General features: G+C 43.5%; 1 protein-coding gene across 2 annotated transcripts in view; it reads left to right on the top strand.

Annotated features, from left to right (window-relative positions):
* GIPC2 (GIPC PDZ domain containing family member 2) overlaps nucleotides 1-18,069 on the top strand; it is a 77,314-nt gene that overhangs the window by 43,145 nt on the left and 16,100 nt on the right. For both annotated transcript variants that reach the window (XM_079777010.1, XM_079777009.1), the window contains exon 4: nucleotides 15,603-15,709. In XM_079777010.1, coding sequence (XP_079633136.1) covers nucleotides 15,603-15,709 — 107 coding nt within the window. The remainder of the gene's footprint in view (nucleotides 1-15,602; nucleotides 15,710-18,069) is intronic.

Here is an 18,069-nt window from a genome sequence, read left to right as displayed (position 1 = left end):
GTCAGTCAGTGGGGTGGGCTATGAGATAGAGATTAGGAAATCCATAAAGATTCAATTGTGTTACTTGAGGAAAAGAAAATAAAATTCTGAATTTAGATATGGAGATAAGAAATGGTTCAGAGGAATAGACAATGGTTTGCTGGCACCATTTGTGCATACCTCTTTTCAGCTTCATGTTCAGTGACATCAAGTTGGTTGTTTAAAATTGGCTGTGGTGGGGTGTTTACATCACAGAAATAAGCAAGTGCTGTAAACTGGAGCTTTGTCGCCTGGAGAGGTGGTTGTTAAATATTTACCTGCATACCACTCAATGTTAAGAAGGTAGAATTAGTTACCCATTGGAAGTAGAGGTAAAGGAAAAGAATTTGCAAATGATGACTCACAGATTTGTGGCTTGTGTGAGGGACTGAGTGTGGTGCTATTCTTTGAAATAAGAAATTCTTTAAAAAAAGAAGATTTGAGTGAGGAGATAGAGAAGAGGTTAAACTTATAGTACAATTTTGGATCTTAAGAATTTGAAATCTGTGGGGCAATTCTGTTGGAAATGTGCAAGAGGTAGAGGGATGTTGAAAACAGGGGTCTAGGGAATGGGATTTATGAGTATAGTTGTATGCTGTTTAACAACAGGGATACATTTTGAGAAGTGTTATTAGGTGACTTTGTAGTTGAGCAAACATCGGAGTGCACTTGCACAAACCTAGATGGTATAGCCTACTACACATTTAAGCTACATGTTATGGCCTATTTCTCTATAGGCGATGAAAAATAAATTCTCATTTACTCTTTGAGTTGTTGAGTTTTAGGTAGGGGGCCCCGATTACCCCTCAGGAGCAGAGGGAGGTGGAGAAGCTCTGAGGGTCAATCGGGGCCAGCAGCCACCACTCACACCTGCTGATGGTACCAGCAGCAGGTCTGAGTGCCCGGTGGGACCGTGGTGTGCGGAAGCAAAGAATTTTCAGTAACCACCAGAGGCTCGCCCCGATGACAGCGACTGGCGCTCCACCTTTGTCTGGCGCCCCTGCTCACCTGCTCCACCATCCCGCTGTAGCCGATGCCCACCATGCTCCACGCTCTGCCGCCTGCTGCCAACACCCACCATGCTCCGTGTGCGTCCCCTGGTGGCCAGCGCACATCATAGCGACTGGTTGTTTGGTTGTTCCGCCATTTGGTCTATTTGCATATTAGGGTTTTATATATATAGACTAGAGGCCCAGTGCATGATTGAATCATGCACGTGTAGGGTCCCCTACACACTTTCGCTTTCAATCGCGGGGGAGCTGGGTGCCTGTCTGCTGGTGCAGGAGCAGACAGGCACCCAGCTCCCCCGCTTTTTATGGTCCACGGTGGGACGTGAGCTCGCTGCCCCAGAGGCCCCTTCTGTTCCGCAGCACAGCCATGGCGCAGACGCTGAGCTCGTGCTGCCACTGGCGACACGAGCTCAGCGTCCTGCCGGCCCAATCAGCTACCCTGGCCACCCCGATTCCTGCCCCCTGCGCCTCCCGCTGGCCCAATCGTGGGTGTAGCGGAGTGATGGTAATTTACATATTACCCTTTTATTAGGTAGGATGTGTGTGTATCTGTATCTATCTAGATATAGATATTGTATACTTATGGGTCATGATATAATGCACATATTTCTCACTCTGTGTCATTGCAAAAAACATTTGAAAGCCACTGGTTTAAATGACTCTTATTGAAAGTCTGTAGTTTAATGGGAAATCTCCCATATCCAGCATGGTTACTCTTGGTCAGCTGCTTTGTGATCCAAATTTTCCTTCTTCTAGCCATGAGTTGATGGCAACCATCCCAGTCCTTATCAAGTAGCGGCTGGAATGTCTCTGGTGCTATTTTCTTTCTTTCTTTTTTTTTTAAGGGCATGGCTCACTTCCTTCCCTCTTTTGCCAATGAAAAGGAACATGTCTCCACAATGAGCTCAACCCTGCAGAGTTTGCCCTGTAAACCCAGATTTTCCCAAGGCTATGAAAATTCACTCTTCCATTTAACTGGCTTTAGGACCAGACTGGCTCAACTGGTTTGTTTTCCTATAAGGCCTTTTAATGGCAGAAAAATAATTATTAAATGTATGAGGCTTTGATTCCATTTTACTTAGAGGAATCTCTGTTTGGTTTATCCTGGAGCCTTTTTAAAATTTGCAGTTGTTGCTCTTCATGGAAAGAGGTTTGTGGAAAGAGGCCTGAAATGTTTCTGTAAAGTGTTTTGAAAGTGAGAAAGGGAATTGAAAGAAAGTTTACTTCCTAAAGCGTGGGTAGTCTTTATTTTGGGGTTAGATTTTGTAACAGCCCTCTGGCCTCTGTCTTCTTTTAGAGGCTTCATTTCTGGGCTATGTGTCCATCGGAATAGGATGTTCAGTATGTGAATTATGTCTGAGTCCTTTGAGTCATTCACAGCTGGAAAACTCGGACCTCAGCTTCGTGATTCAGCTTAATGGAAGCACTCGTTTTTAAAGATTAAATACATGGGATTTTAAAGAGAAACTCTGGCTTTTAAGTTTTGTATGACTTTTCCGATATCTCAAACATTTAGATATTTCAAACTTTCTATTATTCATGCTATTTCAAATGACAAATGTTTGTGGTACTTTTTCACGTATATTGATCTCTATCAGATATCCTGGGGAATATGGACAAAGTTACAAAAGAGACAACAAAAGTGCAGGTCATTACGTACATACACTCTGCCACATACGGCTGATAATGTGGCGTCAGGTGAATTAAATTAACCTTTCTTTGCTTTGGTTACCTCACACATAAAACTGAAGGTGAGGATAGTATCTGCCACACGGGGCTGTTGTGCGTTTTAAAATGATAAACATCTGTAAAAAGTCATAGAACAGTCCTTAATGAAGAGTAAGTCCAATAAGCGTTAGCTGATATTACTACTGTTATTATGAAGGTGTAATCTTTTCTTTAAGTAGTGAATTTAGAAACAAGATGAACCTACATGAAACAGGAAAACCAGTGTGGGTGAGTTGCTGATTAGCAAGTGTTTGTTGAGAATTCTGGTACTCTTCCAGATCCTGGAAAGACAGATGGTAATATTACATCTCATATCAAATAGTGAATATATCAGTCTATCATTGTCATGGCTGTGATTTAGTTTTCTAAGTACTTGCTAAGTAGGAAATCATTTAATCCTTACAACCATTCTAGAAGGGTAAGCAATTTGTTCCAGGTTTTGGAGCTCTCTGGCCAGTGAGGGAGGCAGGCTTCTAACCTAGGCAGTGAGTCTCTGGAGCCAGCTCTCTCAGAACTATTACGTTGTCAGCACTTTCATTGTCCTCCAGGAGCTTACAATTTCCATAAAGGAGCAGGTGCCTTAAGAATCCAGTAATCAAAAGAGGGGGCATCTGTAATACGTTCAACAGTAAACATAGATTAAAAAGAAAAAGAATCAAGTAATTGCCCTGGCTCAGGTAGCTCAGTTGATTAAAAATGTTGTCCCCATACATCAAGGCTGCGGGTTCGATGGTTTGATCCCCGGTCAGGGCACATACAAAAATCAACCTGTAATTGCATAAACAAGTGGAACAACAAATGCACCTCTCTCTCTCTCTCTCTCTCTCTCTCTGTCTCTCTCTCTCTCTCTCTCTCTCTCTCTGTGTGTGTCTCTCTCTCCCTCTCCCTCTCCCCCTTCCTCTCTCTCTCAAACCAATAAAAAAAAAGGATCAAGTAATTCTATTAATAGCAGCGATAGCTACCATTTATTGAATGCTTATTAGAAGCAATATGGTGTTGTGGTCTAGAGCAGTGGTCGGCAAACCGCGTCTCGCGAGCCACATGCGGCTCTTTGGCCCCTTGAGTGTGGCTCTTCCACAAAATACCACGGCCTGGGCGAGTCTATATTGAAGAAGTGGTGTTAGAGGAAGTTTAAGTTTAAAAAATTTGGCTCTCAAAAGAAATTTCAATCATTGTACTGTTGATATTTGGCTCTGTTGACTAATGAGTTTGCCGACCACTGGGCTAGAGCATAGACTCTGGGTTTAATTTCTGTCTCTGCTGCTGGTTACCTGTGTGATCTTGGACTAGTTACTTACTCCCTTTATGCCTGTTTACTAATCCATAAAGTGTTGTGAGGATTAAATGAGTTAATGTACGTATAGTACTCAGGATAGTGCTTGGCACATAGTGCTACATAAATATTAGTCATTGCTAAAAGGACTACTACTCTTAGGGCTGATTTAATCCTCATGCCATTCCTATGAAGTTTTCCAGATAAGTGACTGAGGCTTTGGGCAATTAAATACCTCACTGAGGTCACTCAGTGGTGGGCGGGAAGTGCAAGGATAACACTCCAGTCCTCTTTGCTCCCCAGGCTGGTGCTCTCAACGTTATGTGTTACTGCCTTTTTAGAACTGTGATATGTGCTGTAATGCAGATTTAAGCAAAGTGGAATTCTGCTGACCTGTCCATGATTGGGAGGGGTTCTAAAGCTTAGAGTGGGAGGGTGGCTGGGATAAGTGGTAATATTGGGAAGGACTTCCCCAAAGAGAAAGCCATGGGACAGATGATGTTTGGCAGGTCCCACTATTATCAGGGACCCGTGTCCCATTCCCATGTAACTTCCCTTGTGAGGTGACGGGACGCCCGGCAGAGTTGCATGGGGATGTTAGAGCTGTAAGAGCCATGGCCTTGCAGCCTGAGGTGAAAGACTCCCTGTGCCCTGGGCTTGGCACACTGACTTCGACAGAGAGCTTCAGGGTGGAATCTGTGTACACTCTGAGCCTAAGATCAGCCCTCCAGATCTTGAGAGGGGGAGAGACTCCTCAAGCATAACCAAGACTCAATTTCTCACCAAACCTGTGGTGCAGGGAGCTTAAAGTCAGGTTCAGTCTGACATTTCTTTTTTTCCAGAATTGTGAGTAAAATTTAAATCCACTACAGAAATTTAAATGGATGTTCAGAAAAGGGAAAGATACCAGCAGGCTGGACTAGGTGAGAAAGATTCCTAGAGAAGATTGCACTTGAACTTGGCCGTGGAAGGATGGTTTCCTATGGGTCAGGACAGTAAAGAGTCTAGCCTTGGAGGGACTGCAGCAAATCAGGCTGCAAAAGTAGCTCCAGGCCATAGTAAGAGGAGTTCGGAAAACTAGGAGGGGGACCTGAGCTTGTCGTAGAGCTGTGGTCGGCAAACTGCGGCGCGAGCCACATGCGGCTCTTTGGCCCCTTGAGTGTGGCTCTTCCACAAAATACCTCGGCCTGGGCGAGTCTATTTAGAAGAAGTTTAAGTTTAAAAAATTTGGCTCTCAAAAGAAATATCAATTGTTGTACTGTTGATATTTGGCTCTGTTGACTAATGAGTTTGCCGACCACTGTCTTAGAGGATAATACGGAGTCATTTTGATATTAGAACTGAAGAATGACATGATTTTAAGGAATTAAGCCCAGAGGAACAATGAAGCCATATTTGGTTAGAGGAGAAACCATGTAAGAGGCCGCTGCAACAGTTCAGGGGTAAATGATAAGAGCTGGGATTAGGGGCAGCAGTAGGAATTTAAAGAAAAGAAAAAGTCCTGGGTAATATTGTAAAGGAAGAAATGGGGGTTGAGGTACATTGATGATCTTTAACTAAAGCAGACAGGAAAGTTGAGAAGAAGCAAATGTGACTCCCAAGATTTCTACCTCGAGAGCCTGTGATAAAAGTGATAATGGGAAATGAGGCAGTTGGGGTGTAGAAATGGTTTGGGGAATGTCAGGCAGAAAAGTTCAGTTTGAGATGTTTTGCATTTTATCTGACATTGGCACTCTTTTTCATGTACTTTTTTTTTTTGGCAAAGGTTTAAAGTGTTCACAATGACAAATTTTGCCACTTAATCTTTTTATGGCAGAGTTTGTTCAGCCCTTCTTATATCTAGTTAGACATGCCTTTGGCATCTACCACAAAGACACTATGGAAAAAGATAAATGAAGAGCAAGTTCTTTTGTGGGGTGTGGCAGATGTGTTAGATGACTTCTGAGTGTAACTGAGACATGTGTGTCCAATGTAAAGACCCAGCTGGACAAATACCCTGGCTAAATATGCACTCTTTTCTACTCTAGTTGTTGTTGACCTAAGAATATCCAAACTTGTAGAGAATTTTTATAAAAACTTATTTGAGCAAAGCAGAGAGTACAATATGCTTAAAAGCAAGATCTCAACAGACTGAGAAAGACACTTCTCAGGATGACCATTGCACCTTCTTTTCTGCATTTGGAATTAAGGAGGGAACAAAAGGAAGATTACTGAATACGAAAGAAAGCAAGGTGGGGATTGGATTACAGGATAGTTAACAGGGTTATGTGCACTTTTGAGGGTGGTTTCTCTTCTGAGGGGTCTGATGAGAGGCATTTTAAAGATGTGTTAACCTAGATGTATGGAAACAATGGACTTGCTTAAGGCAAAGATAAACCTTTTACCAAAGAAATTATATGTCTGGGGTGTGACCTGCCCATTTAGGAATTTATGATCACATTACTCTATGAGGTTATTTTCCACACAACCTCTTTTCATCCACATTGTAAACTCTCATTAATAGAAAATTTAGTAAATGCTCACATTTTTAATCTGAGAAAAGTGCAATTATCATAATTTATAATACTAAAATCGTTGTAATCTGTATTTCCCAAGACACCCTAAGCAGTGATTGACTTCTTAGAATGATGTTTAAGGAGCATTTAGAATGAATATCAACTATAGAGTAGAAGGTAGACAACAGCATTCAGCTGTTTTTAAGCTTAGCAATTAAAATAGGAATGTAGGATGAAGGGATCAAAAATGATGCTAAATGTAAGTGGCTTCCTTAATTTGTTGAATAGTATGAGTATAATATAACTTATTAGAAAAACAGCAATGATACCAATAATACACATTTTATCAGAAAGTATTTGTAAAATGGTAGTTATATAATTATAGGAAAATGGATTTAAGAAATTATGCTCAACTGGCTGGGTGCTCAGTTGGTTTGAGTGTCATCCTGATATGCCCAGGTTTCGGTTTTAATCCCTGGTCAGGGCACATATAAAAATCAACCAGTGAACACTGGCTGGGTAGCTCAGTTGATTAGAGCATCCTCCTGTCCCCCGACCTCCCCCCCCCCCCCCCCCCCCGCCACCTGTGCCTGATATACCAAGGTTGTGGGTTGATTCCAGGTCAGGGCACATATAAGAATCAAGCAATGAATGCATAAATAAGTGGAACAACAAATTGATCTCCCCCCTCCCTTCTCTGTCTCAAATCAATAAATTAAAAAGAGGAGAAATTATGCTCAAAATTGTGGTTGGAGTATGTTTTCAGAAAATGTTAAGTGGATAAGCAATTCTTGTTATGTATGAAAAAATGTTTGATATATTAAGTGAAAAGGCAGATTATAAAATAATGTATAGTACTATCCCATTTGTAAAAGCTATCTTTAACCTTTTGCACTCAGATGTCGAGTGTGAATTGACACGGTTAGCATCGGTAGCAGCTCTTTTTATACTCTTTGACTGTATCAATAATTTGAAATATAAAAAAATCCAAATAAATAAGTTTGTATGAAAAGAAACTCCAGTTTTTTATTCTACTGCCGCGCTTTGTAAAATCTGGGGTATTTAAAAAATTAAATCCCGAGTAGAATAAAGGAATCGAGAAAAAAGCAAGCGAGTGCAAAGGGTTAAATGTAGAAGAAAAATGACTTATAGTGTATGCATGTAGAAATGTTAGCAGTTATCTTTATGTGTTGAGTTTATTTTTTTATTTTTAAAATATATTTTATTGAATTTTTACAGAAAAGAAGGGAAAGGGAGAGGGATAGAGAGTTAGAAACATCAATTCAGCTGTCTCCTGCACACTCCCTTTTGGGGATGTGCCTGCAACCAAGGTACATGCCCTTGACCGGAATCGAACCTGGGACCCTTGAGTCTGCAGGCTGATGCTCTATCCACTGAGCCAAACCGGTTAGGGCATGTGTTGAGTTTATTAATAATTTCTTTCTTTCTTTAGGCTTATTGAGTTTTTTACATTTTAAATATAAAATGAACAGACTAATTTTCATAACCAGAAAACAATTATTATTATTTAAAAAAATATATTTTATTGATTTTTTACAGAGAAGAAGGAAGAGGGATAGAGAGTTAGAAACATCAATGTGAGAGAAACATCGATTAGCTGCCTCCTGCACATCCCCCACGGGGGATGTGCCTGCAACCAAGGTACATGCCCTTGACCGGAATCGAACCCCGGGACCCCTCAGTCCGCAGGTCTGCAGGCTGACACTCTATCCACTGAGCCAGACCAGTTAGGCAAAACAATTATTTTTAAAATGGAGGCTAGCATTCCTAGGCTAAGAAGTAGAGAAACTGAATCATTCCACTTTTAATGGCTTTATAATTTCTAACTATATGATTATTCTCATTTTAAACAGTTTTCTTTAATATTATTATAAATGGGTCCCATGTTAGAAATGTGGTAGAATATTACATTGTATTACCTCTTTAAATTGCCAGGATTGTTTTTTGTAATTCTTTTAACTTTTTAAAGGCCAGAGGGAAATATGTGTAATAAATCATAAAAAAAGTTAAATTCAATTTTTTAGTTTTGAATTCCCATGATAAAATCATACTGTGGAATAAAAGAAGTATAAAAGGGTAAGAAGAAAATATTTCAGCCATCACTCTTTAAAAAAAAACTTTCATATATTAGAATTTAGAGGTCTAGAATCTGTTTTTGAACACAGTTCCCTCTGGGTTAAAGGTATGCACCTTCTTCCTAGACATACACATTAACTGTTGCCTGTAGTTTCAGGAGTTATAAAAACACAGCTAAGTGTTTCCCAAATGACACTTTAACCGAAGAACAAAGAGATTTTGGGTACAGTTATTCCACTTCTGACACTTGTCCTACACTGCTCATCTCAGCAAAGGAACAGTTAAGAGCAACTTTGTGTGTTTTTTTTGTGGGGTTGGTTCATGTGTTGCCAGACCTCATGATCCAACAGACAACTGATGCCTTGCACACGTGGCTTCCTCTTGCTTCCTTTTTCTTGCTTTTTATCTGTCCCAGTACTGTTTTAAAACTCGACATAACAGAAATCCATAGCTATTCTAAAGAAAGCTGAGAAATTTTGGAGAGAGGAAGCACACATGGACAAAGGGAATGTACAGTCAAAATGTTGAATTCTGGGATGTAAGCGAGGTTTTGTCAAACTATCCTGAGAAAAGTGTGTGTGTGTGTGTTGTATGTATGTTGGTGGTGAAAGTAGGGTAGGGAGCACATGAGCTGTCTACGGACAGTGCCATTTGTGTATGTCCAAGCTCATAGGAATGTGTCACTCTCCAAGAGAAACTTAGAACGTGTGTTTTTATGAGCAATCTTTTAAATTAGATATGCATTAAGGCTGTGATTATATACGGAGGATAACAGAACTCTGATTTGTGTCCAACTTTTAAATGTTGGCAACTAATTAAAAAACCACATGTAACTATGGACTCCCGTTTGCAGCCTTGGCCTAAGAGAATTGTCTTTCATGCCTGAGTCCTTTGCTCTGGTGGCATCTGTACACACTAAGCTCCTCAGGTACCCAGAGTGAAGAAGGTTTCAAGTGAATCATTCCCAGGAGGGGCAGAGGCCTAGTGAGCGGAGAGTCTCCCAGTTGGGAGGGACTCTGAACCATAAGCTCTCCATTCCTTGCTTTTGGAGTCTTTGCATCCATGGCCTGGAACCCTTCTCCTTCTCCTTCCTTTTCCCACTTAGTTTTGCTCTCTGAATCCTGGATGGTTGGGTCTCTGCTTGGACATCACTTCCTCCAAGACGTTTCAGGCTCATGAGAATGAAGCATGAAAGCCCACTTGGACCTTTGATACCTTCCCTCCTATGGATTACTAAATTGAGGTGATGACGTCTGTTCCTTGTGAATTTCATGAGTGTGACTAAACCTCCGAGACTCAGGTCTGCTTTGGGAACACTGGAAAAAAAAGGAAAAGACAAGAAAAGTAAAGCATTTCTGAGCCTGCAATGCTGAGGAACATTGGTGGCCAGCATTTCTGAGGCCAGCATTTCTGAGCCTGCAATGCTGAGGAACATTGGTGGTCACCATTGGTGGTACACAAAATCCGCCCTGAGTAGCCATTTGGCCACTCTTTTGATGTTTCTCGTGATGTGTAACTCCGGAGATGGAAGTTACAGACGTGGATGAGTGAATTTGGTGAGGTAGCTTAGTTCACCCTACATGGGTGGCTAGGGGAGGGGGCTGCATGTTTCCTTTTCTGTGATGGAGTGGTGATATGTGTGGGCACTTGCTCACGTGATGTCATGTAATTCTAATAGGGGGATTTTGTGTGTGTGGTGGGGTCATCGTCCAATAAGATGGACTCTGGAGGGCCTCCAGGGCTGAGGGCCCCCAGGATGAGCTGGGCTTAAACTCAGCCACTTGGTGGAGTCTGAGAAGAGCAAGGGAGGGTCATCTGTTGTTTCCACCCCCCTGTAAATTGAAGGGGAAAGTCATAGTTTATAGAAAAGATAAAATAGAATAAAAAAGAGACCTTTGTATTTGAAGTGACAATTTTCTGAATAATGGAAGAGAGACCTTTGCCTGTTTCTCACTCTAAGAGAGAAAACCAGCGCGTATGGTGCGGATGGGGAGGGAGTGGGAAGAGCAGATCGCTCTCTCCAGCAGCACTAACACCAGCCAGGCCAGTGGGCTGAGCACCTTTCAAGCATTAGCCCGTTGAATGCTTAAAACAATACTGTACCCAAGTGCCTTTCTCATTTTACTGAAAAGGACTGATTCCTCAAGGTCACACAATTTGCAAATGGAGGAGCTGGGGCTTTAAGCGCAGGTTCTCTGAGTCTCAAGTCCAGCTCTTGTTCATTGAGCAACCGTTGGCATAGCTGTGTCCGTCTGTGCCCACCTCCCCTTGAAATCGTGGCTCTGCCCTGCTATGAAAGCTGTGTTCTGTACTCCAGGCCAACGGGGCCCCTCTTGGGACCAGAGCAAGACCTTGTGCGGAAGCAGGAGAATGCTGGGCTTCCCCCCTTGTCATCCTGTGTGAGCTGGGGATCTAAGTCGTGTTGCATGTGCTCCTCCTGCAAATAGGGCTCTGGCTTCCGTCAGTCCTTCTTCTTTCCCTGGGGTTCACGGAAGGACTAGAGACATATCTTTTTTGTCTCCTCCATTTTCCCGTCTCTCTGATATAGCAGAGACTGGGGTTGGTCTGTTTACTGAAAATGCTAGTTGAAATGGGGTGTTATAAACAATGAAACAAGTGTTTATGAACAATTTAAGACCTATAACTATACATTCTTTTACCACTTATGATATAAAAGACCCTTTCTTTGAGTAGAAGACACAAATCGGAGCTCTATTATCCTCCTTATGTAATCACAACCTTCATGCATGTCTATGGGTTCTGTTTCATTTTTTTAAAAACCAGATATGTGAAATGAATGTTGAAAGATATATATTTTTTCTCATCTCCTAGCATCATCGTGCCCACACCTAATTTTTTTTGCAACTCACTCTTATGGAGTCTTTCCAAAGCAGTTAACCTAGTTTTCCTAGCAATAAGAACTTTCTGTTTCACACCTACCAGCTCATGTACTTTTAAATTAAATTACATAATTAGAGTAGCAGATATAATTGCCCCAAAAGGGCTTGGGAGCACACAGGATTGCTTCTTGGTGCCCGGGAGCAGCTGTGAGTGTCCTGTGCCCCAAGGGACCTGCTGCAGGCACTCAGCATGCTTGGGGGGTGAGGTGGGGGGAGAGCCCCAGGAGAATCTAGGGGGTCCAGCTACTGCAGGCCCCTTCCTAGTGTCTACTGTGCGAACTGAACCCCTCTGATTGTCCAGCCCCTAGAGAGGCCCCATGCAGATGCATTAATGAGAAGTGAAGTGGCTGATGATTTAGGGCTTGGCCTGGTTGGTTAGACATGCTTAGGCAGGCCAGCATCCCCAAAGTAGGCCGACTGAAAATCTTCACAATCTTAAAAAAATTAAAAAAACACAGAACTTATTCCCCCCACCCCCTGTGGGCAAATAGAAATATCCTGCCTGTTTTCATGTATAAACTGGTTGATATATACTCCTGAATCATAGGATCATAAAGATGGCTTCTATTTCCTCAGCGGTGAAAACTGCCTTTTTGGAGGCCTCCAAGCCAGAAGTAAAATTTAACTTCTGCTTTGGTGCCACCAAGTGGTTGGTTGTGAGATACCACTCTCGAAGAGAAAGCTGAATAAACACTGCGATAGCAAGAAATCTGAGCTGAATAGGCAGAACACAGGATTTTTAGGGCAGTGAAACTATTTTGGATGAGATTACAGTAGTGGATTCATGTCATTATTTATTTGTTCAAACTTACAGAATGTACACCATCAAGAGTGAACCCTAACCTAAACTGTGAACTCTAGGTGATAACGTATCAGTATAGATTTATTGATTGTTAACAGTGTGCCACTATGGTGGGAATGTTGATAATGGGGGAGGTGATGCATATATGGGGGTAGGGGGTGTATGGAAACATCTGTATTTTATGCTCACTTCTGCTGTGAACCTAAAACTGCTTAAAAAAAAAAAAAAAGCTTATTGCCCCAGCTGGATGGCTCATTTTATTGGAGTGTCTTCCTGTACAACCAATTGTTGTCTCTCTCTCTCTCTCTCTCCCCCTCCCCCTCTCTAAAATCAATAAACATATCCTCAAGCGAGGATTTAAAAAAAGCTTATAAATTAAAAAAATCTTTTATTCTACATATTTTCCCCCTTGAGCAACTGGTGTTGCAGGTAAGAGCAAGGTAAGATAGAGACACCCTCTGAGAGGCTGGCTGGCTTCTCAGGCATGAATGAAAACCCCTTCATGAACCTCCCATATTCCAGAGTCTGGGTCCTTAGCTCTGTGAATCCCAGAAACCGTTTATTTTTTCAGTGTATCCGGAGTTGTTCACTCTTCCAGGGTTATATCATGCTCACCAAACTTACAGGAGACTTGTTGCTAAGTCAGAACGCCAGGGTATCACTATACAACTGGAAATGTAGTTGCAGCGGTAGACCAAAACACGTTAGCTGAGCAGTTCATTTCCCGCCCAGCAGCAAATTTATATGGGAAGACAAATTATATCGAGTAGGTCATTTGGTGAAGTCTCAGTGGCATGGTGGATGTGTGGTCAGGGGGGTGGGGAGCATAAGGTTGTTTTTTAAGTTGACTCTGACTTGACCACTGTAGGTCTGTATATAATTCAGATGATAACACTCACATGGCTGGGTGTACAGAATCCTGGACAGTGCAGATTGACCTTGTCTGCTTCTTTGGGCCCCTTTTTGGAAAGTCTGTGCAGGGCATCTTGCTTCTGTTAATCCATTCTCCTCAAATGGAACACAGTGTAACTGACAATATTAATGCTGTAGACTCACTGATGTAGCTCCAGGCTCCTTAGAATTTGGTCTCCTGAGAATTTGGTCACCAGGATTAGCATTAGCACCACCAGTCACCATTTATAGGTTTTTGCTTAGGGGATCTGTTCTACTTTACCTCATGATAGTTTTTAGTTCTTTCATTCTCGGAGAAAAACTCATGTTTTTGGTGATTCTGTCCCTGAATGCAGGTTAAAATTTCTATATATAAAAGCCTAAGTGATCGAATGACTGAATGACCGAATGACTGGTTGACCAGTTGCTGACACACACTGACCACCAGGGGGCAGACGCTCAATGCAGGAGCTGCCTTCTGGTGGTCAGTGTGCTCCTACAGCCAACCTCCCACGGCTGGCCAACCTCCTGTGATCCCTCCCCCTGGCTGGCCAGCCCCTCTGATCAGCCCGATCACCAGCCAGGCTGAGGGACCCCACCCATGCATGAATTCGTGCACCGGGCCTCTAGTTAAAACATAAAATCCTTAATCACTTTGGAGTAGATTCTCACTGGTAAAACAGTACTTGCTGATGATGGGAATTATTCTAGGTTCTGAGTCAGTAAGAAGGCATTTGTGCAGTGGACCTCACTACCTGCTTGCATTTACCAGCCTTGTCCTGCGATTCCTCATTGAAGCTCAGGTATCTCCGGTTCTTGCTGCAGCACCTCCTCACCCCTCCCTCTGTTCTTGCCCCAAACTGCTGCCACGTAGGTCCTCAGTCAAGGGGACTTGGAGAATATTTGCAGAATTGATAAACTGGTGGCTTATAGTTGGAATCTGATCCACAGATTTTATTTATTTATTTATTTATTTATTTATTTATTTATTTATCTTTACCTGAGCAGTGAGGATGTTTTTTCCATTGATTTTTAGAGAGTGGAAGGGAGATGGGAGGGACACACACACACACACACACACACACACACACACACACGTCAATTGGTTGCCTCCTGCTTGCGTCCTGACTGGGGCCAGGGATTGAACCTGCAACCAAGGTACATGCCCTTGACCAGGAATGGAACCCATGACCCTTCAGTTCAAGGGCTGATGCTCTAACTACTGAGCCAAACTGGCCAGGGAAGATCTCCTTCAATTTTGCCAAAATGTTTTTTAAAGTTTGACTCAATGGCCAAAACTTAAAATCAGGAGATTCGTAAAATTCTCTTGAGTATACAGTTTCTTTGCAAACAAGTAGGTCTGGCTATGAAGGGCCTACGTTCGCACAGGGAATAAGTTACTGGAGTAGCCTAGGTAGGGCATGTCTTTTCCAGCTATCCTCGGTCCCCCACCCTAACCTTTCACTCATCTATGTTACTGCTTGGTATTGGGGCGGGTGGGACTCTTTGTGACTTGGAAAATCAAAACCAAAAATAAAACACAGACACAAACCAAGCTTAAGGAAAGCAGTGGCTGCCCCTGGACTCGCTCCCTGTCTCTTACCTGCCTCCTGAGGAGATGCCTTCCTTGGATCCTCTTCCCAGACTCTTCTTCTTTAGAACCTCCTTCTCTCTTTATGCCACCTCTGAATCTGTCCCTCGTGCTTCCAAGAGGTGTGATGCCGGAGTGTCGTTGAGGAAAGCATACAGACTTTGGGATCAAGAGACTTGGGTTTGAATCCCAGCTCTGTGCCACAGTGAGCTTAGTTCCCTTCTCTGTAAAGTGAGGGCTGTACCTCGCCTCATAGATTGGTATGAGTACCACAAGGGATTTTGTGTATGAAGCATCAAACAGAAGGTGGGTACTCATATAAGAGTGTCTCTGCTCCTCTCTCTCTCTCTCTCTCTCTCTCTCTCTCTCTCTCTCTCTCTTCCTCCCTCTCTCTCTCTCTCTCAAATCAAGATATGGCTCTTTCTCTGCTTCATGACCTTGAAGAAGTCAGCTGCACTTCCAGCTCTGCTTTCCCACCACACACATCTCTTTACTCTGACGATAAAGCCAACTATTTTACTTATTCCTCATAACTTCCAGTCTTTACCATCTGTACATTTCAAATATTTTCCTTTTCCTTTTGTAGCCAGACCTCTCTTAGAGACTCCCATCTGAGACGCCTGAATGGCAGGTGAATTTGTTTGGGGAAATTCTGTAAGGACGCATAACTTTTATCAAACCTCTACAAGCCTTGTACATAGTTTTGCGATGGCAAATCTATGTACAAGCTTTTACAGCAGTCTGTTGGAATTCTTTATAAATATATGCAACTTTCCCCACCTATTTTATCTCTACAGAAGTAGAGCCAAGGTCAAAAGCCGGAAATACCTCAACAGGAAAAATTGGTACTGGAAGGGGGACACTTCGCCTGAGGTCAAAAGGTCCTGCCACTGTGGAAGAAGTGGTATGTTATGTTCCTTTAGTCCTCATTCTGCTTGGACATGTATGGGCATGTATGGTTATTAGAGCTGAAAAGAAAGGTAAAACCATGAGGTTAAATAAGGTGCTATACACTCCAATTAAAGCACAGACTTTAATTCATTGCCTACTTACCAATATTAAAATCATTGAAAGATTTAAGAAGGAATATAGAAACTAAGTGTATGAGAAGAGACTGTGATCCAAAGCAATCCTCAGCTACCTGCAGACAACTTTTTTTCTGGAGCCTGTGGACATCTGACTGGCTCAAAATGTTTAAGCTATCAGCCAAAGCTCTGAGAGCCAAGAAAAGTCTCAGAGCCACCTGTAGGAGTAAATATACTTACTATTTCGATAATCTATCTACTAATAGGATAATATGCAAATTGGTCGGGATGCCATTATGTAACTGTGTCCCTGCCCCCTGCGCCGGCCCGGAGACATGAGGCCCATATCCCCGCCCCCGGCAACGGGCACTGGGATGTGAAGCTCGCGTCCCCTCCCCCTGCACCAGCCCGGGGGTCTGCAGGCTCGCGGAGAGGCCCCTCCGCCGCGGGCCTGGCTGGCGGTCCACAGGCATGTGGAGGTCCGCAGGCCTCTGCCATGGCCCGGCCCGGGGGTCCGCAGGTCTCCCCTGGCTCTGGCCTACTCTTTGGGGCAATCCATCGAGGAGCCCCGGATGGGTGGGCGGGGCCTACCTTTTTGGGACAATGGATCGTGGGGCTCCCACACTGTGACAGGGCACAGGACAGGCTGGGGGACCCCGTCCCCCTGCCCTGAGTGCATGAATTTCGTGCACTGGGCCACTAGTATAAGATAATATGCATGAATTCCAGTCTCCTCAGGTGAAACATTCTATAGTCATCTTTGACTGTTCTCTGTCATGTCCCACATCCCTCCCATCAGCAAATCCTGGTGGATCTACGTCCACAATAGGCCAGAATCCAACAACAACTCACCACCTCTACTCCCACCACTTGGGTCCAAGGCACCAGGTCTTATCTTGAACATTACAATCACCTGGTCAGTCTTCCTGTGTTCACCCTGGCCCTCTTCCCTCTGTGCTCAGCACAGAAGCCAGAATTTTCATTCAAAAACACCAATAAGGTTACATTTCTTTTCTGTTCAGAACCCTCCATTAGCTTCCCATGTTACTCTGGATAAAAGCTGAAGTCCTCAGCATGACTGATATGATCCAACTCTGCATTGCTTCTCTGATCTCATTTCCCACCACTGTTCCTGTCTTCCTGTGTCAGCCACCTGAGTCTCCTTGCTGTCCCCAGACAGGCCAGATGTATGCTGCCACCGCAGGGTCTTTGTACTGCTGTTTCCTCTACCTGAATGCTTTGCCCACTTGTGAGCATGGCTCCCTCTCTGGCCTTCTTCATGTTTCTGCCCACATATCACCTTCTCTGAAAGGATGCTTCTGGGTATCTTATATAAAGAGCTATTCCTGCTGCCCCTCCCCCTGCCTATTTTTTCTTCCTTTAATTTTCTCCAAAGCAGGAAACACAATAGGACTCATTGTCTCCTTGTTTCCTTTTTGTCTACTGTCTGGCTCCTTGGCTCACATGTCTTGTTCACTGTGGTATCCCAGCACCTAGAATAATAGTACCTGACACATCAAAGGAGCTCAAATCTTGGCTGAATTAATGAATTAACAAATGATTCATTTAAGCTTGAGCAGAGGAAGGGTTTCACTGATTAACTGGGTCAGTATTTGAGTGAAAACACCAGAAGTAGAAGAGACAAATGGAAGGAGGAAGGGTGGACAAGGAGGGCAGCAGGGGCTCGGGGCAGGATTCGAAGTGGCAAGCGGCAGGTCAGGCCCACTCACAGCAGCAAAGACAGCGGTGATGTGACGGTTGCCCTGTGGGCACAGGGGAGATGAGGCAGCTGCCTGAGGCCAGGGGGCTCCTGAAGGCAGGGGCCCAGCCACTGGGCCCGTCTAGTCCCTCTGTGTGCGCATATTGTCCGAGCACCCCCCGCAGGTGTTTGAAGAGCAAAAGACAGACAGGTGAGCCACTAGGAGGCTCTTTCTACAGACCAGGATCCCAGAGCTTGTGGGGTGACCATGGTCAGAGTCAGCCATGGGGGTAGGCTTGATGGGGCAGATACTCAACGAACCATGAGGCCGGAACCATGAGGCCAAGATTATCCTTCTGAATCTTTGAGTCACCCAGGACGTTGTGAGTTTTGGGGAATCTAGGGGAAGATTTTGAGTCAGGTGTCTTGGTCCTGAATGTATGAAAGGATTGATTTGGAAGTAAAGGGCAATGAAGAGATTTGGAGGGTCAAAGGCATTTTGAAAGTGAGATATGATGAGGTATGTAAAAAACAAAAACC

The sequence above is a fragment of the Cnephaeus nilssonii genome (genome assembly GCF_951640355.1).
Source record: "Cnephaeus nilssonii genome assembly, chromosome: 7".
Lineage (NCBI taxonomy): Eukaryota > Metazoa > Chordata > Mammalia > Chiroptera > Vespertilionidae > Cnephaeus > Cnephaeus nilssonii.
Note: the sequence above shows the minus strand (reverse complement) of the source record. Positions and strands in the feature narration are given on the sequence as shown.